The sequence below is a fragment of the Oncorhynchus tshawytscha genome, linkage group LG06, assembly GCF_018296145.1.
Source record: "Oncorhynchus tshawytscha isolate Ot180627B linkage group LG06, Otsh_v2.0, whole genome shotgun sequence".
Taxonomy (NCBI): Eukaryota; Metazoa; Chordata; class Actinopteri; order Salmoniformes; family Salmonidae; genus Oncorhynchus; species Oncorhynchus tshawytscha.
Window position 1 is genome coordinate 79,255,267 of NC_056434.1, and position 26,352 is coordinate 79,281,618.

Below are 26,352 nucleotides of genomic sequence, written 5' to 3' on the forward strand. Positions count from 1 at the left end.
AATTAACAAACAGTTACTGACATCCATCAAACTTAGACACTCAAAAGAACCACGAAAGAGACAAGGCAAACTGAAAGAGGACATTTAAGCGTTAAGAAGAAGAGAGACGACCCAGAAGAAGAAATGGAGAGATGCGGGAAAATACCAGATTAGATCTCGCCGTGTAGTACAGCTCTTCTGCACAGTCCAAAAAAGGGTCAGAGTCGGGCTGTTCAACAGGCAGAGTGAGAAAGACCCGTTAATTCAAAGTTAATGCCATCCAATCAGAGAAAGGGATTAAAGCAGGGGAGAGGATGGATAAGAGAGGTAGGGAGTGAGGGATGAGAGTGAGGGGAGAGAAGAGGGCTGGCCATGCATGCCATATGAACCCTGCACTGAAACCTCAGCCAGGGGCGCATTCAGACAAATTTAGGAGAAAAAAGGACAGGGAATATGATACACTGGGACATTTATAATATGGAAGACTTGAGATCAGAAATGCATTAATTGGGATTTAAACTTCAGCAGAGTCTCAGCTAATGGGGCCTATCTATGTTTCTTTTTCCTATTACGGCACCGACACACAGGGTTCAGCCACAGTTGTATCAGGGGGACACTGTAGGACCAGGCTACTCACCAGCTCATGATGGGGCTCTGTCTCCTTCCTCAACGGGGGGTCAAACTTCACCTGGCCAACTAGGGAGAGAAAGAGTGAGCAATAGAGAGAGAGAGCGAAAGCAATAGAGAGAGAGAAAGCAATAGAGAAGAGAGCGAAAGCAAGAGAGAGAGAGAGAAAGCAAGAGAGAGAGAGAAAGCAAGAGAGAGAGAGTGAGAGAAGTTTAACTGTACAGCTGCAGGTAGAGATAGATGAGTGAGTGTGTTGAGGTACTTTAACAGAGGAGTGTGTGTGTGTGTGTGTGTGTGTGTGTGTGTGTGTGCTCCTTCACTGCATGGTTTGAGGAGCCGTTCATCTGTGGAAGCTGAAAAGAGTAGATTATACTCATGCCAACGTTAATCCTGACAGACAGAGGTTCACTAAACTGTGATTACCATGAACTCACAAAGAAATGAATGTGTCAGTCACTCCACACCACAGATTAAGCACACTGCCAATAACCACAGACTGATAAAACTGAATCCACCACAGCCACACAGAGTCAGCCTAGTCCTGGACTAAAAAGCACATTCAACGGTGATTCTCCACTAAGCATGCTTTGTAGTCCAGGAGTCGGCTCAATCTGGGTCCGGGAAACTGGTCCAGTCACACAGACACTTACAGGTGATCTCAGACAGCGTCTTCCCTTCCCTGGTGCTCCTGCTGGTGGAGCGAATCCGATGGGGAACAGACACAGGAGACTGTCAGGAAGAAAACAGAATAGAAGACCTAAATATCCAAGACACATACATTACATACAGTTGAAGTCGGAAGTTTATATACACTTAGGTTGGAGTCATTAAAACGCGTTCTTCAACCACTCCACAAATTTCTTGTCAAAAACTGTAGTTTTGACAAGTTGGTTAGGACATCTACTTTGTGCATGACACAAGTAATTTTTCCAACAATTGTCTACAGATATATTATTTCACTTATAATTCACTGTATTACAATTCCAGTAGGTCAGACGTTTACATACACTAAGTTGACTGTGCCTTTAAACAGCTTGGAAAATTCCAGAAAATGATGACATGGCTTTAGTAGCTTCTGATAGGCTAATTGACATCATTTGAGTCAATTGGAGGTGTACTTGTGGATGCATTTCAAGGCCTACCTTCAAACGCAGTGCCTCTTTGCTTGACATCATTTGAGTCAATTGGAGGTGTACCTGTGGATGTATTTCAAGGCCTAACTTCAAACTCAGTGCCTCTTTGCTTGACATCATGGGAAAATCAAAAGAAATCAGCCAAGACCACAGGGAAAAAATTGTAGACCTCCACAAGTCTGGCTCAAGTCTGTGAGCAATTTCCAAACACCTGAAGTTACCACATTCATCTGTACAAACAAAGGTACACAAGTATTAACACCATGGGACCACGCAGCCGTCATACCTCTCAGGAAGGAGACGCGTTCTGTCTCCTAGAGATGAACGTACTTTGGTGCGAAAAGTTCAAATCAATCCCAGAACAACAGCAAAGGACCTTGTGAAGATGCTGGAGGAAACATTTTCAAAAGTATCTATATCCACAGTAAAACAAGTCCTATATCAACAACCTGAAAGGCCGCTCAGCAAGGAAGAAGCCACGGCTCCAAAACTGCCATAAAAAAGCCAGACTACAGTTTGTAGCTGCACATGGGGACAAAGATCGTACATTTTGAGGAAATGTCCTCTGGTCTGATGAAACAAAAATAGAACTGTTTGGCAATAATGACCATCGTTATGTTTAGAGGAAACAAGGGGAGGCTTGCAAGCCGAAGAAAACCATCCCAACCGTGAAGCAACCAGGTGTGCTTTGCTGCAGGAGGGACTGGTGCACTTCAAAATAAATGGCATCATGAGGAGGAAAATGATGTGGATATATTGAAGCAACATCTCAAGACATCAGTCAGAAAGTTAAAGCTTGGTCGCAAATGGGTCTTCCAAATGGACAATGACCCCAAGCATACTTCCAAAGTTGTGGCAAAATGGCTTTAAGGACAACAAAATCAAGGTACTGGAGTGGCCATCACAACGCCCTGACCTCAATCCAATAGAAAATGTGTGGGCAGAACTGAAAGAGTGTGTGCGAGCAAGGAGGCCTACAAACCTGACTCAGTTACACCAGCTCTGTCAGGAGGAATGGGCCAAAATTCACCCAACTTACTGTGGGAAGCTTGTGGAAGGCTACCTGAAACGTTTGACCCAAGTTAAACAATTTAAAGGCAATGCTACCAAATACTAATTGAGTGTATGTAAACTTCTGACCCACTGGGAATGTGATGACAGAAATCAAATCTGAAAGAAATCATTCTCTCTACTATTATTCTGACAATTCACATTCTAAAAAATAAAGTGGTGATCCTAACTGACCTTAGACAGGGAATTTTTACTCTGATTAAATATCAGGAATTGTGAAAAACTGAGTTTGAATATATTTGGCTACGGTATATGTAAACTTCCAACTTCAACTGTACATATACACACATCATCATCACGCACACATAACCCAACTCATAATGCTTAAAATTACAATAATGCTTAAATTAGTGTCATTCCTCAGTCCAATAACTGTACAGTAGTACTCTTAAATCCTGTGCAAACTTCATCATCTAACAAAAACATAATTCAACCTCTCTCTGAGGGAAAAGGATAGTGCTGAGCATCCAAGAGAATCTCCTGTCACTAAGATGTGTATATTTGAAGGGACTGATACTGTTCTGATCTCTGACCCATGAGTCAGAGAAAATTAGAACAATGGCCCAGTCAGTCACAACAACCTCTCCGCCTCCACGGCAGCAACAGAACACAGCAAAGACAGACCACACTGCAAACAGGCAATTAAACCATGGCAACGCAAGGCAGCAGGAGATGTCTCAACAAAAACAAAAGATGCAGATCAAGGAGCTCAAATTCACACATCATCCATTGACTTTGGTGGAAGTTTCCTTTACCAGTCTTCTTGTGAGATCAAACGCATACTGATATATGCACACTACATATAGATAGAACCCCGCAGCTCAACCTCACCTCAGCATACCTAACAAGTTCTAATTACTATATGCATGTTCATGCACTACACCCACCTTTGGCCTAGCACATAGCCAGACAAATCACACGCCTGTTAAGATTAGCTTTAACAAACCAATGTACAAAAACAATAGAAGGAATGTTTGAGCTGGGAGTAACTTATTCTCATTTTAACTGCATGTAGCCAGCAGCATACCACCCTGCGCCAGCAGTAGCATACCACCCTGCGCCAGCAGCAGCATGCCACCCTGCGCCAGCAGCATACCACCCTGCGCCAGTAGCATACCACCCTGCGCCAGCAGCATACCACCCTGCGCCAGCAGCATACCACCCTGCGCCAGCAGTAGCATACCACCCTGCGCCAGCAGCAGCATACCACCCTGCGCCAGCAGCAGCATACCACCCTGCGCCAGCAGCAGCATGCCACCCTGCGCCAGCAGCATGCCACCCTCCGCCAGCAGCATACCACCCTGCGCCAGCAGCATGCCACCCTGCGCCAGCAGCATGCCACCCTGCACCAGCAGGAGCATACCACCCTGCACCAGCAGCATACCACCATGCGCCTGCAGCAGCATACCACCCTGCGCCAGCAGCAGCATACCACCCTGCGCCAGCAGGAGCATACCACCCTGCACCAGCAGCATACCACCCTGCACCAGCAGGTGTATACCACCCTGCGCCAGCAGGAGCATACCACCCTGCGCCAGCAGGAGCATACCACCCTGCGCCAGCAGCATGCCACCCTGCGCCAGCAGCATACCACCCTGCGCCAGCAGGAGCATGCCCAGCAGCTACCACCCTGCCAGCAGCAGCATACCACCCTGCGCCAGCAGCAGCATGCCACCCTGCGCCAGCAGCATGCCACCCTCCGCCAGCAGCATACCACCCTGCGCCAGCCAGCCAGCGCCAGCAGCATGCCACCCTGCACCAGCAGGAGCATACCACCCTGCACCAGCAGCATACCACCCTGCACCAGCAGGTGCATACCACCCTGCGCCAGCAGGAGCATACCACCCTGCGCCAGCAGGAGCATACCACCCTGCGCCAGCAGCATGCCACCCTGCGCCAGCAGCATACCACCCCCTGCGCCAGCAGGAGCATACCATCCTGCGCCAGCAGCATACCACCCTGCGCCAGCAGCATACCACCCTGCGCCAGCAGCATGCCACCTTGCGCCAGCAGCATGCCACCCTGCGCCAGCAGAATACCACCCTGCGCCAGCAGCAGCAGCATACCACCCTGCGCCACCCCTGCGCCCAGCAGCAGCATACCACCATGCGCCAGCAGCACCACCCTGCGCCGCCAGCAGCATACCACCCTGCGCCAGCAGCAGCATACCACCCTGCGCCAGCAGCATACCACCCTGCGCCAGCAGCAGCAAACCACCCTGCGCCAGCAGCATACCACCCTGCGCCAGCAGCATACCACCCTGCGCCAGCAGTAGCATTCCACCCTGTGCCAGCAGCAGCATACCACCCTGCGCCAGCAGCAGCATACCACCCTGCGCCAGCAGCAGCATACCACCCTGCGCCAGCAGCAGCATACCACCCTGCGCCAGCAGCAGCATGCCACCCTGCGCCAGCAGCATGCCACCCTCCGCCAGCAGCATGCCACCCTGCGCCAGCAGCATGCCACCCTGCACCAGCAGGAGCATACCACCCTGCACCAGCAGCATACCACCCTGCACCAGCAGGTGCATACCACCCTGCGCCAGCAGGAGCATACCACCCTGCGCCAGCAGGAGCATACCACCCTGCGCCAGCAGCATGCCACCCTGCGCCAGCAGCATACCACCCTGCGCCAGCAGGAGCATACCACCCTGCGCCAGCAGCATACCACCCTGCGCCAGCAGCATACCACCTTGCGCCAGCAGCATGCCACCTTGCGCCAGCAGCATGCCACCCTGCGCCAGCAGCATGCCACCCTGCGCCAGCAGAATACCTTCCTGCGCCAGCAGCAGCAGCATACCACCCTGCGCCAGCAGCAGCAGCATACCACCATGCGCCAGCAGCATACCACCCTGCGCCGCCAGCAGCATACCACCCTGCGCCAGCAGCAGCAAACCACCCTGCGCCAGCAGCATACCACCCTGCGCCAGCAGCAGCATACCACCTTGCGCCAGCACCCTGCAGCATACCACCCTGCCCAGCAGCATACCACAGCAGCATACCACCCTGCGCCAGCAGCAGCATACCACCATGCGCCTGCAGCAGCATACCACCCTGCGCCAGCAGCAGCATGCCACCCTGCACCAGCAGGAGCATACCACCCTGCACCAGCAGCATACCACCCTGCACCAGCAGGTGCATACCACCCTGCGCCAGCAGGAGCATACCACCCTGCGCCAGCAGCATGCCACCCTGCGCCAGCAGCATACCACCCTGCGCCAGCAGGAGCATACCACCCTGCGCCAGCAGCATACCACCCTGCGCCAGCAGCAGCATACCACCCTGCGCCAGCAGCAGCATGCCACCCTGCGCCAGCAGCATGCCACCCTCCGCCAGCAGCATACCACCCTGCGCCAGCAGCATGCCACCCTGCGCCAGCAGCATGCCACCCTGCACCAGCAGGAGCATACCACCCTGCACCAGCAGCATACCACCCTGCACCAGCAGGTGCATACCACCCTGCGCCAGCAGGAGCATACCACCCTGCGCCAGCAGGAGCATACCACCCTGCGCCAGCAGCATGCCACCCTGCGCCAGCAGCATACCACCCTGCGCCAGCAGGAGCATACCATCCTGCGCCAGCAGCATACCACCCTGCGCCAGCAGCATACCACCCTGCGCCAGCAGCATACCACCATGCGCCAGCAGCATGCCACCCTGCGCCAGCAGAATACCACCCTGCGCCAGCAGCAGCAGCATACCACCCTGCGCCAGCAGCATACCACCCTGCGCCAGCAGCAGCATACCACCATGCGCCAGCAGCATACCACCCTGCGCCCGCCAGCAGCATACCACCCTGCGCCAGCAGCAGCATACCACCCTGCGCCGCCAGCAGCATACCACCCTGCGCCAGCAGCAGCAAACCACCCTGCGCCAGCAACATACCACCCTGCGCCAGCAGCATACCACCCTGCGCCAGCAGTAGCATTCCACCCTGTGCCAGCAGCAGCATACCACCCTGCGCCAGCAGCAGCATACCACCCTGCGCCAGCAGCAGCATACCACCCTGCGCCAGCAGCAGCATGCCACCCTGCGCCAGCAGCATGCAGCCAGCAGCCACCCTGCGCCAGCAGCATGCCACCCTGCACCAGCAGGAGCATACCACCCTGCACCAGCAGCATACCACCCTGCACCAGCAGGTGCATACCACCCTGCGCCAGCAGGAGCATACCACCCTGCGCCAGCAGGAGCATACCACCCTGCGCCAGCAGCATGCCACCCTGCGCCAGCAGCATACCAGCCACCCTGCGCCAGCAGGAGCATACCACCCTGCGCCAGCAGCATACCACCCTGCGCCAGCAGCATACCACCTTGCGCCAGCAGCATGCCACCTTGCGCCAGCAGCATGCCACCCTGCGCCAGCAGCATGCCACCCTGCGCCAGCAGAATACCTTCCTGCGCCAGCAGCAGCAGCATACCACCCTGCGCCAGCAGCAGCAGCATACCACCATGCGCCAGCAGCATACCACCCTGCCACAGCATACCACCCTGCGCCAGCAGCAGCAAACCACCCTGCGCCAGCAGCATACCACCCTGCGCCAGCAGCAGCATACCACCTTGCGCCAGCAGCATACCACAGCAGCATACCACCCTGTGCCAGCAGCATACCACAGCAGCATACCACCCTGCGCCAGCAGCAGCATACCACCATGCGCCTGCAGCAGCATACCACCCTGCGCCAGCAGCAGCATACCACCCTGCGCCAGCAGCAGCATACCACCGTGCGCCAGCAGCATACCACAGCAGCATACCACCCTGCGCCAGCAGCATACCACAGCAGCATACCACCCTGTGCCAGCAGCATACCACAGCAGCATACCACCCTGCGCCAGCAGCATACCACAGCAGCATACCACCCTGCGCCAGCAGCATACCACAGCATCATACCACCCTGCGCCAGCAGCAGCATACCACCCTGCGCCAGCAGCATACCACAGCAGCATACCACCCTGCGCCAGCAGCAGCATACCACCCTGCGCCATCAGCAGCATACCACACTGCGCCAGCAGCAGCATACCACACTGCGCCAGCAGCAGCATACCACTGTTGGCTTGCTTCTGAAGCCAAGCAGAGTTAGTCCCTGGATGGGAGACCAGACGCTGCTGGAAGTGGTGTTGGAGGGCCAGAAGGAGGCACTCTTTCCCCAGTGCAGTGATTGGGGACATTTCCCCTGTGTAGGGTGCTATATTTTGGATGGGACGTTAAATGGGTGTCCTGACTCTCTGTGTTCACTAAAGATCTCATGGCACTTATTGTAAGAGTAGGTGTGTTAACCCTGGTGTCCTGGCTAAATTCCCCAATCTAGCCCTCATACTGTCTCCAGTTTACAATCGGCTCATTCCTCTCCCCTGTAACTATTTCCCAGGTCGTTGCTGTAAATGAGAATGTGTTCTCAGTCAACTTACCTGGTAAAATAAAAAAAATTGCCTATTCACGCCTCTAAAACACAATCTTCAAAATCCCACATGCAGATAGATTGAACAAAGTAAGTAACACCAACTCCATGAGCAGGGTTCATTGACAAGGTCCAGTCTACCTGAGCACACACAGATTGGTGTTAGTTAGTGCTCTGTTACTACAGGTACTGATCACCAAGGTACTGGTGCAGTTCTAATGCAGGCCACACTGGTACCTTCTTGCGGATGGCAAAGCGAGGAGCTCGCCGAGCACCAGGGGTGATGGGAAGGAAGTGGCCCCTATACTTAAACTGAGGAAGGAGCAGAGAGAGGGATAATGGAAGAGAGAGAAAATATGTAGAACTCGGACAGTAAAGAGATCAGAACGATGGTAAGACCAATGAGGAGAGGTGACAGTCTTCATCCTGCCATTTGATTGGATAAACCTGGAGCTGTAAAGGTTGGGGTGGTGACTGTACCTCTGGTTCAGGGTCGTCATCATCAAAGTCATTGTATGTGGTGTGGTCTGGGTTGTTGGCTTTGTCCAGCAGCTCGATGGCCAGGGTTCGACTGAGAGGCTGTGACACAAATGGGTGCTGTGGACACAGGAAGAGGATGTGAGGTCACAGCCTACAGGATGGCCATTGCATTTCCACTTCTCTAAACTGGTAATCAATGATTGTCTGGTTAACATGTTTTCTTGACAGACACTGAAATCTAGTGTTTCCATTTAGACTGGGGGTACCTGTAATAGTTTCTCTGCTGTTGGCCTCTTCTTGGGATTTTTCGTCAGGGACAATTTGACAAAATGATGGAAATTATTTCCCCTTTCATAGGAGGAGACAGAACAAACAGATACATGTTAGAGCATTTATGATTGTAATATGAATTGAAAAATCAGGGGTTGGAACCTAAATTATTTTCTAATTGTTTCATTCTGAACAGAATCACAATTTTTGGGGGTTCCGTTCCACTGTTCCGACCAGCAAAATAAAGTTGGAACCCCCAAAAAGTTAGGGTTTATATTGTTCCTTTCTGGTCCTTTTGTAACCTGTGAAATCCAACAGTTTACATTTAGCTCATTAAATGACTTCACCAATCAGCGCACATAGAGCAGGCAAGCTGGTTGTTAACATGCGTTATGGACAGACAAGTGTAGTCTTTGGCGCAAGAAGTGGCTAAAATTTAGCAGGTGGGGAGAGAGCGAGAGGTTTGAGGAGGAGGCTTGAAGCACTGGGAATTAGAGATTGATATGGGAGTGAAAATGTATTAATATGTGGGCAATGCTTGTCCCGACTGTAGGTCTAAGCCTCTCTGGATAAGAGCATATTCTAAATGACCTAAATGTATATCGATTAAGGCTGGAGGATGAGGACAGAGACCCCAGCAGGATGGTCTGCACATAACAGCATCAGCATAAATCTGTAGCCTCCAGCTGAGCACTGCCCATATATGAACAGTGGCAGTACTGCATAAATCTGTAGCCTCCAGCTGAGCACTGCCCATATATTAACAGTGGCAGTACTGCATAAATCTGTAGCCTCCAGCTGAGCACTGCCCATATATGAACAGTGGCAGTACTGCATAAATCTGTAGCCTCAAGCTGAGCACTGCCCATATATGAACAGCGGCAGTACTGCATAAGTCAGATTAGGGAGGGGCTACAGTAGCCTATGCTTCAGAGAGGGGAGGGGCTACAGTAGCCTATGCTTCAGAGTGGGGAGGGGCTACAGTAGCCTATGCTTCAGAGAGGGTAGGGGCTACAGTAGCCTATGCTTCAGATTGGGGAGGGGCTACAGTAGCCTATGCTTCAGAGAGGGTAGGGGCTACAGTAGCCTATGCTTCAGAGAGGGTAGGGGCTACAGTAGCCTATGCTTCAGAGAGGGGAGGGGCTACAGTAGCCTATGCTTCAGAGAGGGGAGGGGCTACAGTAGCCTATGCTTCAGATTGGGGAGGGGCTACAGTAGCCTATGCTTCAGTGAGAGAAGGGGCTACAGTAGCCTATGCTTCAGAGAGGGGAAGGGCTACAGTAGCCTATGCTTCAGAGAGGGTAGGGGCTACAGTAGCCTATGCTTCAGAGAGGGGAGGGGCTACAGTAGCCTATGCTTCAGAGAGGGAAGGGGCTACAGTAGCCTATGCTTCAGAGAGGGGAGGGGCTACAGTAGCCTATGCTTCAGAGAGGGTAGGGGCTACAGTATCCTATGCTTCAGAGAGGGGAGGGGCTACAGTAGCCTATGCTTCAGAGAGGGGAGGGGCTACAGTAGCCTATGCTTCAGAGAGGGTAGGGGCTACAGTAGCCTATGCTTCAGAGAGGGGAGGGGCTACAGTAGCCTATGCTTCAGAGAGGGGAGGGGCTACAGTAACCTATGCTTCAGAGAGGGGAGGGGCTACAGTAGCCTATGCTTCAGAGAGGGTAGGGGCTACAGTAGCCTATGCTTCAGAGAGGGTAGGGGCTACAGTAGCCTAAACATGCACATACACTGACAAAAATAGATTTTTTATTTCCCTCTTCACAGCAGAAGGATTGGGCTTGACGGTAAAGTGAGTAGAGCAGGTATACTGCTTGAGGCTGCTTGTCCCACTCTCCAGTTGATAGCCTATTTGTTTAAACAGCAGCATTTCTTACAAGACATGTATTACTGGATCAAGGTGCGAGATTGAGCCGACAGAAGGGGGAAATCTACAATTTATTTTGTATTTATTTTTATTAAGTAAACTATATTTGGCCAAGCCAACAGAGTTGGTGTTTTTACAAAATGCTCCACAAATGACATATTTATACCCAAAAAACTATTCCTGTACTGCCCGTTCCTGTAGGCTGTTGATCCTGTCCTGTCCTGAACTTCACAGAACTTCACTCCTGACAGAATCCCGCAAGACCCTCCGGAGTCTTGTTCCTGTGTCAAACTCTACTTGGCATCTTCAGACATGCATTATCTGAATTAGAGTCACAGATTTATACATGTGGCTTCTATGGAGGAACTTTGAATGTCCTTTGAGCTAGCTAGCTAACAAGATTGTGTGTGCAGAGTGGCACCAGAATTAATAAAACATCTTGCCTTCTTGAAGTTTATAAATCCAATGTGAACCGTGATAACTAGGCCTATAGCAGGAACCCAGTTCCTGAAGAGCTACCCTGTAGGTTTTCAATCCAGCCCCAGTTGTAACTAACCTGGTTCAGCTTATCAACCAGCTAATTATTAGAATCAGGTGTGATAGATTAGGGTTGGAGTGAAAACCTACAGGACAGTAGCTCTCCTGGAACAGGGTTGGAGAGCCCAGGCCTATAATATCCTTAATATCTAGCATTGAAAAAGTTCATTCATTCTTCTCTAGTTAATAAAGAAAATCTCTCTCCCTATCTTCTGAGTTGCGATTGGAATGTCAGTACAGTAGCCTATGCTTCAGAGGGGGGGGCTAGGGGCCTACACATCAGAGGGGGGCCTAGCACATCAGAGGGGGGGGGCTACAGTAGCCTAAACATGCACATACACTGACAAACATTTTCAGCTTGCAGGCAGACACTGGAATATGTTTCTGAGTGACAGAGTGAGGACTTTGCATAGGCGCTTTGTTGCATTTTTTTGTGGGACTAGAAAAATGCCTGGAACGTAAAAGAACGTTCCCATGTGTCTCAGTTGGTAGAGCATGGAGTTGTGGGTTCGATTCCCACGGGGGACCAGTACGGGGGGGGAAGCATGAAAATGTATGCATGCACTACGATAAGTTGCTATGGATAAGAGCTTCTGCTAAATGACTAAAATGTAAATTAACCAGTTCCCAGCATTTGAAATAATGGTTCCATTCCAGTACTGATCACTTTCGTTCCGTTCCTTGAAAATGTTTGTTCTTTTCCGGTTTTCGGTTCTGTTCCCTGAACAGTTTCCAATCCCTGCTATTCACAGAGTAGAACATGAACCCTTACCACTTCCCTTTGTCTTTCAATTTGGGCGGCTGGAAATTACTCTTTGTCATCAAGAAAAGGGCCCTGGAAAGTATGAAAATAGACTTGGTTGGTAGAACAAAAAGTACAAGAAATATCCAGCATCACATCACATTGTCAAGGCTTCATTCACACATCCCCCAGCACACATACTACCTCATGGGGTGCAGGTCAAACATAGGAGGCTGCAGCTCGGCCAGCTCAATGGCAGTGATGCCCACGGCCCAGATATCACACAGCTGGTTGTAGCCTCCCTTCCTCTCCACTGCTGCCACCTCTGGAGCCATCCTGAAAGGAGGGAGAGGAAAAAAAAATAGGGATCAAAAAATAAAAGAGTACTTAACATCAGTCATGTTAAGTGGAGTCATGTTAAATGATTGTGAGTCAATAATTCCAGCCATAACACTAATCATAACACTGTCCAGAGCAATATGAATGGCCTGTCACATCCTAAGATCAATAAGTCAATTAACCACACCATCATGTCAGAGCCCACCCAGTGTGACACCAAAGGGAGGGACCAGGGGTGAAGCTCACCAGTATGGAGTTCCAATGAAGGACTTCCTCTTAGCCAGCGTGGCAGTGATCTGTGCTGATACACCAAAGTCAGCTAAGGAGAAAGAGGGGAAATTGAGAGAAAATTAGCAAAAGATAAGAGGTATTGTGAGATCTTATTATAATACAGTAGGTAACTTAGGCTGTGTTTAGACAGGCTCTAGCCAGATCTGATTTGAAAAGATCTGATGTGATTGGCCAAAAGACCAATTAGTGGCAAAAAAATATCTGAATTGGGCTGCCTGTGTGAACGCAGCCTAAGTAGTCAAGGTGAGGCTTTGGGAACTGATATCTGGTTGAAGGGAAAGCAATGGTTTTCAAAGACCTTACCTAATTTCACATAGCCGTTGTCTGTCAATAGAATATTTGCTCCCTATGAGAAAAAGTTATAGGGTCAGGCAAAAAATAACCACACCAAACAAGGTTTGAAAGTCAATCGTCTCTACTTGAAAGCACGCTTATTGCCATCATTGACATGGCATTACCTTAATGTCTCTGTGCATTTTGCCTTTGTTGTGGAGATAGTACAAACCCTGTAAGGAAGGGAGAAAACAACATATCACTAATTCTTAGTCAATCTGACCCGTAGATTCACACGTCAGCAGGGAAACAAAAAGGTACCTGGAGGGTTTCCCGTGACATATACGCAATCTGAGACTCGGACAGAGGCCCAGTCACTGGACAGGAGGGAGGAAGAGGGCAGAGTTTAAGAGCAAGGCAAAGTATCTGAAGCATTTCATACACACGTTTGAGATCAACACCAGATGTTTGACTTACGAGTGCTATTTACTGTGCTGGCTGGCTGGCTATGACAGCTTAAGTGGGAGAGTGGAAAGAGTGTGGATATTGATTGTAACAAGCTTTCATCTATTGTGCTTTATGGTCTGTTTTTAGATGAAAACACAGCTATTCTATTAGGGTGACTGTGAGCATGGGTGAATGCATAGGTCACCACAGTGTGAGTGACTTTGTGAATGTGGGAACGGGTGTGTGCTTGAAGAGACTATGTGCGCACGTGTGTGTGTGTGTGTGTGTGTGTACTACCATGATAAATATCCTGCAGAGATCCTCCTCCGCAGTACTCCATGCTGATCCATAATTTATCTCTCCTGAAGGAGAAGGGACAGACCACAAGATAGCAAGACTGATGCTGTGAGTCGTGCTGTCCCAATCAGACAAGTCTCGATTAGACCAAAGACGGACATTTTAGCTGTACTTTAAATTTTGCCCCATCCAAAACGACAACATAGTCAATATCATGCCTGAAATAGCTGTATCATTTGAGTCCAACTTCAGAGAGTTGTAATACTGTCTATCCATACCGGATCTATCAGTATGCCAGTCTTACCGGAGATAGCTGCCGAAGTAGGCCACGATGTTGGAGTGTTTGCAGTCCTTCATCACAATGATCTCCTGCTGCACCACCTCAAAGTCCTCACCTGTTAATCAAACAGTCAGTCATCCGATCAGTTACATGTTCAGGCCACAAAGCACTAGCCTGGTGGCTAGATCATGTTCAGGCCATAAAGCACTAGCCTGGTAGCTAGATCATGTTTAGGCCATAAAGCACTAGCCTGGTGGCTAGATCATGTTCAGGCCATAAAGCACTAGCCCGGTAGCTAGATCATGTTCAGGCCATAAAGCACTAGCCCGGTAGCTAGATCATGTTTAGGCCATAAAGCACTAGCCCAGTGGCTAGATCATGTTTAGGCCATAAAGCACTAGCCTGGTGGCTAGATCATGTTCAGGCCATAAAGCACTAGCCCGGTGGCTAGATCATGTTCAGGCCATAAAGCACTAGCCCGGTAGCTAGATCATGTTTAGGCCATAAAGCACTAGCCCGGTAGCTAGATCATGTTTAGGCCATAAAGCACTAGCCCGGTAGCTAGATCATGTTTAGGCCATAAAGCACTAGCCCAGTGGCTAGATCATGGTTTAGGCCATAAAGCACTAGCCCGGTGTCTAGATCATGTTTAGGCCATAAAGCACTAGCCCGGTGTCTAGATCATGTTTAGGCCATAAAGCACTAGCCCGGTGTCCTAGATCATGTTTAGGCCATAAAGCACTAGCCCGGTGTCCTAGATCATGTTTCGGCCATAAAGCACTAGCCCGGTGTCCTAGATCATGGTTAGGCCATAAAGCACTAGCCCGGTGGCTAGATCATGGTTTGCCATAAAGCACTAGCCCGGTGGCTAGATCTGTTTGTGCTTTAGCCACATCCACGTGACATGTTGTTGTCATGCCATACAACGATAGAGAAGTTAGCTTAAGCATAAACAGACACGGCTACCAGGCCAATACAGCAATGCATTTGTCGCAAGACACAGACACCAAGACATCTTTTCAAATTCAAGCAGATGGTAACCATGATAGAACTTGTTTTGATCATCATTAGGCTGTGCGCAAGTGGAGGCTGTACAGGAAATATATTGATGCAGAAATTGAAAGCAGCGCTAACTGCATCAAATCCAGCTATTTTAGAACACCTTCAAACACTGGGATGTGTCTGAAAGAGCCCAGGCTTATATGAAATGACAGCACACCTCAGCATGGATAAAATAGCTAAAAAGACAATAATTTCAGTGGCGTGCCAGCTTAAAAATATATCTTATTCAAATGTAAAAGTGACTGTTTCAGTTGCTTCATCTATACTGTAAAAGTGAAATCAGTGAGACACTTGCATCCATCCACACAGAACAATCTCTGACAGATTGCTTTTGACAACATTAAGAATGGCTGTGGGTGAATATTGTAGGCTTAGCATACATAGGCTTACATAGTCCATGGATCAAGATGACCTTTGCACCCTTCGAGCTCTGACACCGAGGTGAAGGTCTACCGTCTGATGGATACCCTGGCTGTGGCTTTCAGGTTTTATCTGGGTGTCGAGCCCCTCAGATATATGACTGTCGAAGCAAATTAGTGCCCTTCCTGACCCATACCGCGAAAGCAAATCTCTGTTACTATGGTAATGAGTCTGACCCAAGGCCCCGGCAGCTATATTGACAGGAAGTGTAGAAACACAGTGGACAAAAAGCATACAGCTGCAATCGTTCACGTAAGCCTTAAAAACAAGTTATGCATAAAGGTTCATCCCTTTCCAGTCACTAAAACCTGCTATGAATTCATGTGGGTCAATGGCCAAATGATTCATCCTTGCACAACTACCTATATCCTGCTAGCGCCCTGAGCAGGGATAGAGCCACACAGCTTGCTAAGTGCTATCACTGTCACTGGGACATGGTAGGCTAGGCTATATCATCCAGCTACACCGGTGTTTACACCTGGACGCTGCAGCATGACAGCTTGATTCTGCGTCAAAGATGGCCCTGATGGGTGACTGTTCTCCTCACGCAGTGGCGTGTATTCATGGATGCCAAGGGAAGTCAGGGTTCCCCCCCATAAAATAGACCAGAAAGAAATAACCAAAAATTAATCTCGTCTCAGTGTTTCATAATTTTCCTTCAATTCGCAAGAGGCTGAATTGTATCTCACAGGAGAAAGCATCCGAACGGGCGAAACCGCACTAGTCTCCTTACGTGTAGACCATCTACATCTGCATTCGGAAAGTATTCAGACCCCTACACTTTTTCCACATTGTGTTACGTTACAGGCTTATTCTAAAATATATAAAATTGTGTTTTTTCCTCATAAATCTAGACAATAACCCACAAAGAAATAAAAAATGTTTTTATTTTGTGCAAATTTATAAAGAATACAAAACTGAAATATTACATTTACTTAAGTATTCAGAACCTTTACCCAGTACTTCTTTGAAGCACGTTTGGCAGCGATTACAGCCTCGAGTCTTCTTGGGTATGACGCTACAAGCTTGACACACCTGTATTTGGAGAGTTTCTCCCATTCTTCTCTGCAGATCCTCTCCAGCTCTGTCAGCTTGGATGGGGAGTGTCGCAGCACAGCTATTGTCAGGTCTCTCCAGAGATGTTCGATCGGGTTCAAGTCCTGGCTCTGGCAGGGCCACTCAAGTACATTGAAACTTATCCCGAAGCCACGCCTGCATTGTCTTGGCTGTGTGCTTAAGGTCATTGCCCAGTCTGAATCTTGGTTTCATGAGACCAGAGAATCTTGTTTCTCATGGTCTGAGAGTCATTTAGGTGCCTTTTAGCAAACTCATGTGCCTTTTACGGAGTGGCTTCTGTCTGGCCACTCTACCATAAAGGCCTGATTGGTGGAGTGCTGCAGGGAAGGTTCTCCCATAACCACAGAGGAACTCTGACCAAGGCCCTTCTCCCTCGATTGCTTAGTTTGGCCGATTGGCCAGCTCTAGGAATTTAAGAATGATGGAGGCCACTGTATTCTTGCAGACCTGTGTTCCCACTGTGTTCCCACTGGCCACTGTGTTCTTCCCTTCCCCAGAAGGGTACCAAAACATAATCCTGACTCGGAGGTCTACGGACAATTCCTTCAACCTCATGGATTGGTTTTTGCTCTGACATGCACAGTCAACTGTGGGACCTTATAAAGACAGGTGTGTGTCTCTTCAAATCATGTTCAATCATTTGAATTTACCACAGGTAGAGGATCAATGGAAACAGGGTGCACCTGGGCTCAACTTCGAGTCTCATAGCAACGGGTCTGAAAACTTATGTAAATAAGTTATGTAACTTATGTAAATCTGTTTTTTATACATTGGCAAACATTTCTAAAAACCTGTTAATGCTTTGTCATTATGGGGTAGTGTGTGTAGATTGATCAATTCAATACATTTTAGAATAAGGCTGTAACGTAATAAAATGTGGAAAAAGTGAAGGGGTCTGAATACTTTCCGAATGCACTGTGTCTGTATGACACTGACCTCCCTTGACAAAAAAAAGTATTAACTTCTTCCGGATCAGTGGGACGCTACCGTTTCGACAATTTCCGGTGAGCGCCAACATCAAATTAAATTGCGATAAATATTAAACTTTCATGAAATCACAAGTGAATTACATCAAAATAAAGCTTAACTTGTTGTTAATCCAGACGCTGTTTCAGATTTCAAAAGGGGTTTACGGCGAAAGCAAACCATGCGATTATCTGAGGACAGCGCCCAGCACACAAATGCATAACAAATCATTTTCAACCAGGGAGTTGCGACACGAAAGTCAGAAATAGCTATATAATGTATGCCTTACCTTTGAAGATCGTCTTCTGTTGGCACTCCAATAGGTCCCAGTTACATTACACATGCTCCTTTTGGTCGATCAAGTCCTTCTTTATATCCATAAAAACTCAGTTTAGCTGGCGCGCTTCATTCAATAATCCACTCAGTTTCCCTCCTTCAAAATGCATACAAAATGAATCCCAAACGCTACCAGTAAACTTATCCAAACAAGTCAATCAATGTTTATAATCAAACCTTAGGTACCCTAATACGCAAATAAATGCTCAAATTTAAGCCAAAAAATCGTTATTGTCTTTACCGGAGAAAAATACCAAAGAACGCGCTTTCATTCACGAGCTTGAAAACACTACAGCCAAAATGGGAGCCACCTAGAAAAACTACAATTTCTGGCAAATTTGTCTAAAAACCAGCCTGAAACTCTTTCTAAAGACTGTTGACATCTAGTGGAAGCCCTAGGAACTGCAATCGGGCACGATTTCGCCCTATTATCAAAGTGCCAGCCATTGAAATCAGTGGTAGGGTGAAAAAAAGTTTTGGGGGATGGTTTGTCCTCGGGGTTACGCCTGCCATTTCAGTTCTGTTATACTTACAGACATTATTTTAACAGTTGTAGAAACCTTAGAGTATTTTCTATCCAAATCTAATCTAATTATATATCCTAGCTTCTGGGCCTGAGTAGCAGGCAGTTTACTATGGGCACGCTTTTCATCCAGACGTCAAAATACCGCCCCCTACCCCAAATAAGTAAAAAAAAAAAAAAAAATGGCAATCAGTGTTGAGCTAAACTGAGCGAGCTCAACTGTGAATGGTCTTGGTGCACCAAAAAAATACATTTCAAAGGAAGCCAGCTTGGCTTTGGCATCCCTCCTATCAAATCCCATTGAGAGCATATGTCATTGACAGAAAAACTGGAATTGTTGCATCTTGTTGTGTTGTTGTCTTCCTAGCCAGCTAGCTAAAATTGTCCCTTTCCTAATTAGCCATGGATGGAGATAGGGATTTGGACTTGTGGTTTTACTTAATTCTCCATACTGGCCAATGAATATAATGGAGATTCTGCTCCTACCATTGATTCATACGTTGTTGTGGCCCTGGCCTGAGAGGATGGAAGTTCAATATGTAGCTAGAAGTAGAAGGCTAATACTAACTAGGTAACATTGCCCATGAATGGAAGTTAGGCTAGCATGCAAGAATTTTAGCCACGTAGCCTAGAATAACAACAACTAAAAGTGGGTACTGTATGACAGAGTCATAGACTGTTTCGTCAATATGAAAGAGAGGCGGATGGCATTGGAGTTTCTCTACAAGTAGGGTGAGTTAACATGTTTTTCTACTTGCACTAACAACACACAGAGACATCTTTAGCTTACGTTGATTGGACTAACTTGTTTTTGGTATCTTATAGTTGTCACTAAATAAGACTAAGCAGAGCTGATTTGATGATGTTGAAATGTTGAAGTGTAAATGGTGCTACAATAGTGGAGGCAGCTCCTGTTATCTTTGTGACTTGCGGTAACTCTCTGTGGTTCTAAATCAATAGTTGTTTAGTGATGGAAACATTCACTTGTTTGACCATGCTGTAGGTAAAGTAACTGTCTGTTACTGTACATGAAATATGTTTTGTGGACTTCACTGGACAGAGGTTGCTATCCGGTTTTGTGATAAAACAAAGGTGTGGTTGAATTTATTCTGCCACTGTGTCTTCTTATTGTCTCTGCCTTTAGGACTATATAGGCATATGGACTAACACGTTACAGAGCAAACAAAGCAATTATCACAACACATGGGATGTCATTTGGCTTTGGGGGGAGGGGGCTTTGTTTCCCCAGTGATTTTACCCACGCACCGCTACGGTCCTCACGTCACCTCTCAAGGATAACGAACGGCAACACAAAAGGGAAAATAAGGGCAAATCATAGGCTACAGCGCAGAGGCACAGGAAGGATTGTGGGCCGAATCCTGAATGACATCCAAGCGCAGTTTACAAACTTTTGCTTCAATCAGAATTTATGTGTCAATAAGGTATTGACATGAAAATTGTGAGTTGTGTACGGAGAACTCTTAGGACTCAACCCTGGGAGACGTCAGCTAAATCTGAAGATGAAGTAAACACAGTGCTGTGTTTTAAGGCTTCCATTGTTGTCCTTTAGTGCCTGCTGAAAACGACTGGCACACCGGTGCAATGGCTTATCAAATCAAGCTCAAGGTTTTTGCCATACATTCACTATGTAAACCCATACACCCTGAAGCTACAGTGCCTTTGGAAAGTACTCAGACCCCTTGACTATTTTTCACATTTTGTGGTATATGGTCTGATATACCACGGCTGTCAGCCAATCAGCATTCAGGGCTCGGACCACCCGGTTTATAATCCATAGTAGCCTATTCACTGTAAGGATTCAAATAGATCTTTATCACACACACACACACACACACACATGTTTGTTATTCAATGACCCAGGCTTTAAGACAGTCAATCCTGACATGTTCTGATGGGTGTGCCAGTCCAAACTGCGAAACATATCATTTCCTGATGGTTGCATAGGGACTGTATTGTGTTTCATTAGTCTGATTCCATTAGCAGTTTGATTGCAGAATGCTGCTGCTGGTAGTAGACCCTGGGTAATACAGGTCCTGCCTCCTGACGAAGTAGTCAAAACAAAAAGTCAAACTTTCTTCGAAATAAAAAGTTGTGGTAGCAGCGTTTGTTGGATCATGGAGCATGTAAGGAGTTGCATTTGTAGGGTGGATGTAAAAAACACCCCATTTCATCTGCTTATTCCAGCTTACTGTTTGAGAACTGTCTGAAGTCAAAGCTAAAATACCTTTTCTCAAAGCCAAGCAACTCAGTTGTCAACAGAAGGAAAGTTTGAGGAAAACCTTGAAGCATGTAAGCAAAAGCACAAGTCTGAAGCATGACATTTCCATATCTCCTAAAGCCAGACTCCATAAGCGTGTCCTGTAGTCATCACTTTGTGTATAGATCTCAAAGCCGGGGAATAACACATACAAGAGGGTAGCGCGCACGCACACACACACACACACACACCCACCCCACCTACTTAGAAGCACAGACATTTGAAAACACAAACACCACACACACACACAAACACACACCCCACCTACTTAGAAGCACAGACATTTGAAAACACACACACACACACGCACAAGCAATAGGGAACAGAGACAATGGAAAGAATGTGATAAGTACAGGGCTTCGAACACACTTAAGAGAAATCTAAAAATAAAGTGCTTGTTCGAGTGAACAATAACACATTCCTCTGACTGTGGCCACTGCATTTCCATGGAGCGTGCGTCCACATGGGCCTTTCTATAGGACAATCAGCCTGACAGCTAGCCTAGCGACACAACACACAGAGAGAGAGAGAGAAATAACAAACCCCAGATAAATCGTTCCCCTCTGTTAAAGTTAATACATGAACAACATTGTGAATGTGTGTAAGAGAAAGCAAAAAGAGGGATCATCTCCTCCCGTTATGTTATAGGTGCTATTGAAAACTGCTGGCTGTCAGCTCTTTTACCCACATTTAGGTTATGGCTCTAGGTTTTCCCACGTGGCAAGACAACTACACATGCCGCACAACAATACAGTCAGCAATGAGATATCCTCCAACCGTTTGAGGGCAGGTGAGCGGGAGTTTCCATACAGGTTTTAAAGGGAGAGGTGAGCATTTTACATGCAAGTCATTTAGCAGACTTATAGTTAGTGCATTCATCTTAAGATTGCTAGGTGAGACAACCACGTTTCACAGCCATAGTAAGTGCACTTTTCCTCAAAGTCGCTTACAGCAAAGTCAGAGCTAATAACCCATGTGGTGGTCAGACAGGCTGCACAAACTGTATGAAACAGCACAGACTGCTAGGGCGGCAGGTAGCCTAGCGGTAAGAGCGTTGGGCCAGTACCCAGAAGGGCGCCGGTTTGAATCCCTGAGCCAACAAGGTGAAAAATCTGCCGAGGTGCCCTTGAGCAAGGCACTTAACCCCAATTGCTCCTGTAAGTCTGCTAAATGAATAATATGTCAAGTTAAAATATCTCAGATGGGAAGCAATGATGCAGTGTGGGGAAGGGAAAACTGGTGTGCATGCAGCTTTAGCATATTCAACACTTCCCCAATGCATTCTGTAGGCCTGAGACGTTTTCACTCGCTACTTTCTAAACTACTGGCTCAAATTATACAAAAACTGTGCTGCATCACTTTAAATATATAAAGAAATATGAAGGGTTGGAGCGCAACCAATGTATGATAGGTACCAGATAAGACATTGGGAAGCATTCCATTTCTTCCCACATTGCTTTAATTGGCATTGAAATGAATTTGTAAAATGCTGAAACATGGGGAATGGTCTGTTCATTTCGGACATGGCCATCGTCTTGTCTCCGTCTTCACAATTTAACAGTCTAATGAACACCTTTTATGCTTTTCTCTCTCATCAGTCAGGATTTCAGTCTGGATTCTTTGTTCACAGTACGTTTTTTATTTGATTTTTTATTTCACATTTATTTAACCAGGTAGGCTAGTTGAGAACAAGTTCTCATTTACAACTGTGACCTGGCCAAGATAAAGCATAGCAGTGTGAACAAACAACAACACAGAGTTACACATGGAGTAAACAATAAAACAAGTCAATAACACAGTAGAAAAAAAAGAGAGTCTATATACATTGTGTGCAAAAGACATGAGGAGGTAGGCGAATAATTACAATTTAGCAGATTAACACTGGAGTGATAAATGATCAGATGGTCATGTACAGGTAGAGATATTGGTGTGCAAAAGGGCAGAAAAGTAAATAAATAAAAACAGTATGGGGATGAGGTAGGTAAATTGGGTGGGCTATGTACAGCTGCAGCGATCGGTTAGCTGCTCAGATAGCAGATGTTTAAAGTTGGTGAGGGAGATAAAAGTCTCCAACTTCAGCGATTTTTGCAATTCGTTCCAGTCACAGGCAGCAGAGAACTGGAACGAAAGGCGGCCAAATGAGGTGTTGGCTTTAGGGATGATCAGTGGGATACACCTGCAGGAGCGCGTGCTACGGGTGGGTGTTGCCATCATGACCAGTGAACTGAGATAAGGCGGAGCTTTACCTAGCATGGACTTGTAGATGACCTGGAGCCAGTGGGTCTGACATTGAATTCATGAATTAGATGGAACTATAAACATTTTGTTTGTTTCTGCTTTTGATTTATGAGCATATGGCTTACGTGACATGGTCACCCTGGGAGCGATTACAGTTATGGAGCTGCTTGATACGAACTGCGCCGCCTCAGGCCTGCAGAATGCAGACACATTAGGACATCCCTAACAAACACATTAGGACAACCCTAACACCCTGAACAACCCTAACAGACACATTAGGACAACCCTAACACCCTGAACAACCCTAACAGACACATTAGGACACCCCTGACACATTAGGACATCCCTAACAACCCTAACAGACACATTAGGACACCCCTGACACATTAGGACACCCCTAACAACCCTAACAGACACATTAGGACACCCCTGACACATTAGGACACCCCTAACACCCCTAACAGACACATTAGGACACCCCTGACACATTAGGACACCCTAACAGACACATTAGGACACCCCTGACACATTAGGACACCCCTAACAGACACATTAGGACAACCCTAACAACCCTAACAGACACATTAGGACACCCCTAACAGACACATTAGGACAACCCTAACAGACACATTAGGACACCCCTAACAGACACATGAGGGCACCCCTAACAGACACATTAGGACAACCCTAACAGACACATTAGGACAACCCCCTAACAGACACATTAGGACACCCCCAACATCCCTAACAGACACATTAGGACACCCTAACAACCCTAACAGACACATTAGGACACCCCTAACAGACACATTAGGACACCCTAACATCCCTAACAGACACATTAGGACACCCCTAACCACCCTAACAGACACATTAGGACACCCTAACCACCCTAACAGACACATTAGGACACCCCTAACAACCCTAACAGACACATTAGGACAACCCTAACACCCCTAACAACCCTAACAGACACATTAGGACAACCCTAACACCCCTAACAACCCTAACAGACACATTAGGACACCCTGACACATTAGGACACCCCTAACACCCCTAACAACCATAACAGACACATTAGGACACCCCTGACACATTAGGACACCCCTAACAACCCTAACAGACACATTAGGACACCCCTAACAACCCTAACAGACACATTAGGACACCCCTAACAGACACATTAGGACACCCCTAACAACCCTAACAGACACATTAGGAGGAAAAACACATTAATATCCTTCAGATTAAATTCATAGCAACTGTATTGAAAAACTGAGTGAACAGCTTTCGTCAGGTTAGACCAGGGTTTCCCAAAGTCGCTCCTGCAGCCCCCTCCCCAGGGCAAAAAGCAAAACGTGCACGCCTTGGTGTCTCCAGGACTGTTTGGGAAACCCTGGGTTAGATGTACATCAAGGGACAAGGCCTACAGACAATAGAGGCACAGTTTTAGTCTAAAAGTACCTTGGTACAGTAGACAGACTAGGCTGCTCCCTGAACAATCGTCAGCTGCATCTCTTAAGAGGATGCCATCAAAATACGAGATTTCCTCCACTTGAACTGAAAAACTGACAAGGATGCCACCTTGTAAATTTAGCCTAATCTTCTTTGTGATGCAAGAAATTGTTAATGTGCGCAACAAAATGATATTCACAGTGTGCAGGAAAAATAAAGACCTCCAGCTGTAGTGGTAAAGATATGCATGTGTACTGCATACCTGGGCACAGAAACACACATTTAGGTGGCAGCTTGGTAGCGTCTGTGGTTGTTTGCAGATAGAACATTCTATGGAGGAGGAAGCGGAAACTGGGACACTGCGTGTGCTGCATGTTATTTTGTTTGGCTCGCAAGCTGTGCTCCAGACTTTGGGAATGATTGGAATGTAGCCTAGCAACACGCATTCACTTCCATTAAAGGGCTCTGAAAATTACACTCAAACTCAAATTAGACAGAAAATAAACACTTTAGGAGGAGAGACAAGGGGTTTGAATGATGATGCTCATAAATCACAAGCAGAAACAAACTAGCTGTTTATAGTTCCATCTAAATCATTAAAATCAGTGTACTGTGAACCAACATCTATGCAGAAATCATGACTGATAAGAGAGAACCATAAAAAGGCATTAATTGGACTGTTAAATTGTGAAGACGGTGACAAGACGATGGCATGTCCCGAATACCCATACTAGTGTACTACATACTTAAAATGCATACTATGTACTCATCGTTGCATTCTATTTAGCACGTACTGTTTAGGAAAAAGTATGCAGTATGCCACGGCCGCAATGCAGGATAGGCTCCTGATTGGCTGAATAGGTGGGGCAGGGCCGAGTGCGGGTGGATTTTTCCAAATTCAAAAGACATGCATCGCATTAACCAGCCTGATAATAGCTCATTTCCAATGTAATTAATTTCTCTAAACTCTGAATAGGAATGGAGTTCTAGGCCTGCTCAGGTTGGTTATAGGCAGACTATCACGTTCTACCTAATGGAGTTCTAGGCCTGCTCAGGTTGGTTGTAGGCAGACTATCACAGTCTACCTAATGGAGTGCTAGGCCTGCTCAGTTTGGTTATAGGCAGACTATCACATTCTACGTAATGGAGTTCTAGGCCTGCTCAGGTTGGTTGTAGGCAGACTATCACAGTCTACCTAATGGAGTGCTAGGCCTGCTCAGGTTGGTTATAGGCAGACTATCACATTCTACCTAATGGAGTTCTAGGCCTGCTCAGGTTGGTTATAGGCAGACTATCAAATTCTACCTAATGGAGTTCTAGGCCTGCTCAGGTTGGTTATAGGCAGACTATCAAATTCTACCTAATGGAGTTCTAGGCCTGCTCAGGTTGGTTATAGGCAGACTATCACATTCTACCTAATGGAGTTCTAGGCCTGCTCAGGTTGGTTATAGGCAGACTATCACATTCTACCTAATGGAGTTCTAGGCCTGCTCAGGTTGGTTATAGGCAGACTATCAAATTCTACCTAATGGAGTTCTAGGCCTGCTCAGGTTGGTTATAGGCAGACTATTACATTCAACCTAATGGAGTTCTATACCTACTCAGGTTGGTTATAGGCAGACTACCACATTCTACCTATACTATAGTAGACCATACAGCCCATCTATCCTATTTAAAAAGGACTGAAGACAGAAACAGATCATTTGTTTAATTTCAACAAATGTATCAGTAAAAACCTAAATGTTGTAACATATAGAAATCAAAACAGTACATACCAAAACTTTTCAAAATGTTCAAATGAAAAGGATGTGGACAGTCAGGTGCGTCGCAAATTCAGCTGAAAAACAGCTCCTATCTCAAGGCCATCAGACTGTTAAACAGCCACCACTAACATTGAGTGGCTGCTGCCAACACACTGACTCAACTCCAGCTACTTTAATAATGGGAATCGATGGAAATTGATGTAAAAT

General features: G+C 47.1%; 1 protein-coding gene across 1 annotated transcript in view; it reads right to left on the reverse strand.

Moving 5' to 3' along the window:
• Nucleotides 1-26,352, reverse strand: part of LOC112253152 (mitogen-activated protein kinase kinase kinase kinase 3) — a 77,746-nt gene that overhangs the window by 20,955 nt on the left and 30,439 nt on the right. Inside the window, 13 exon segments of the mRNA XM_024425136.2 lie at nt 146-208; nt 617-675; nt 1,257-1,335; nt 8,685-8,801; nt 8,951-9,032; nt 12,131-12,193; nt 12,305-12,436; nt 12,686-12,758; nt 13,034-13,076; nt 13,189-13,236; nt 13,325-13,380; nt 13,748-13,812; nt 14,052-14,142. Coding sequence (XP_024280904.2) covers nt 146-208; nt 617-675; nt 1,257-1,335; nt 8,685-8,801; nt 8,951-9,032; nt 12,131-12,193; nt 12,305-12,436; nt 12,686-12,758; nt 13,034-13,076; nt 13,189-13,236; nt 13,325-13,380; nt 13,748-13,812; nt 14,052-14,142 — 971 coding nt within the window.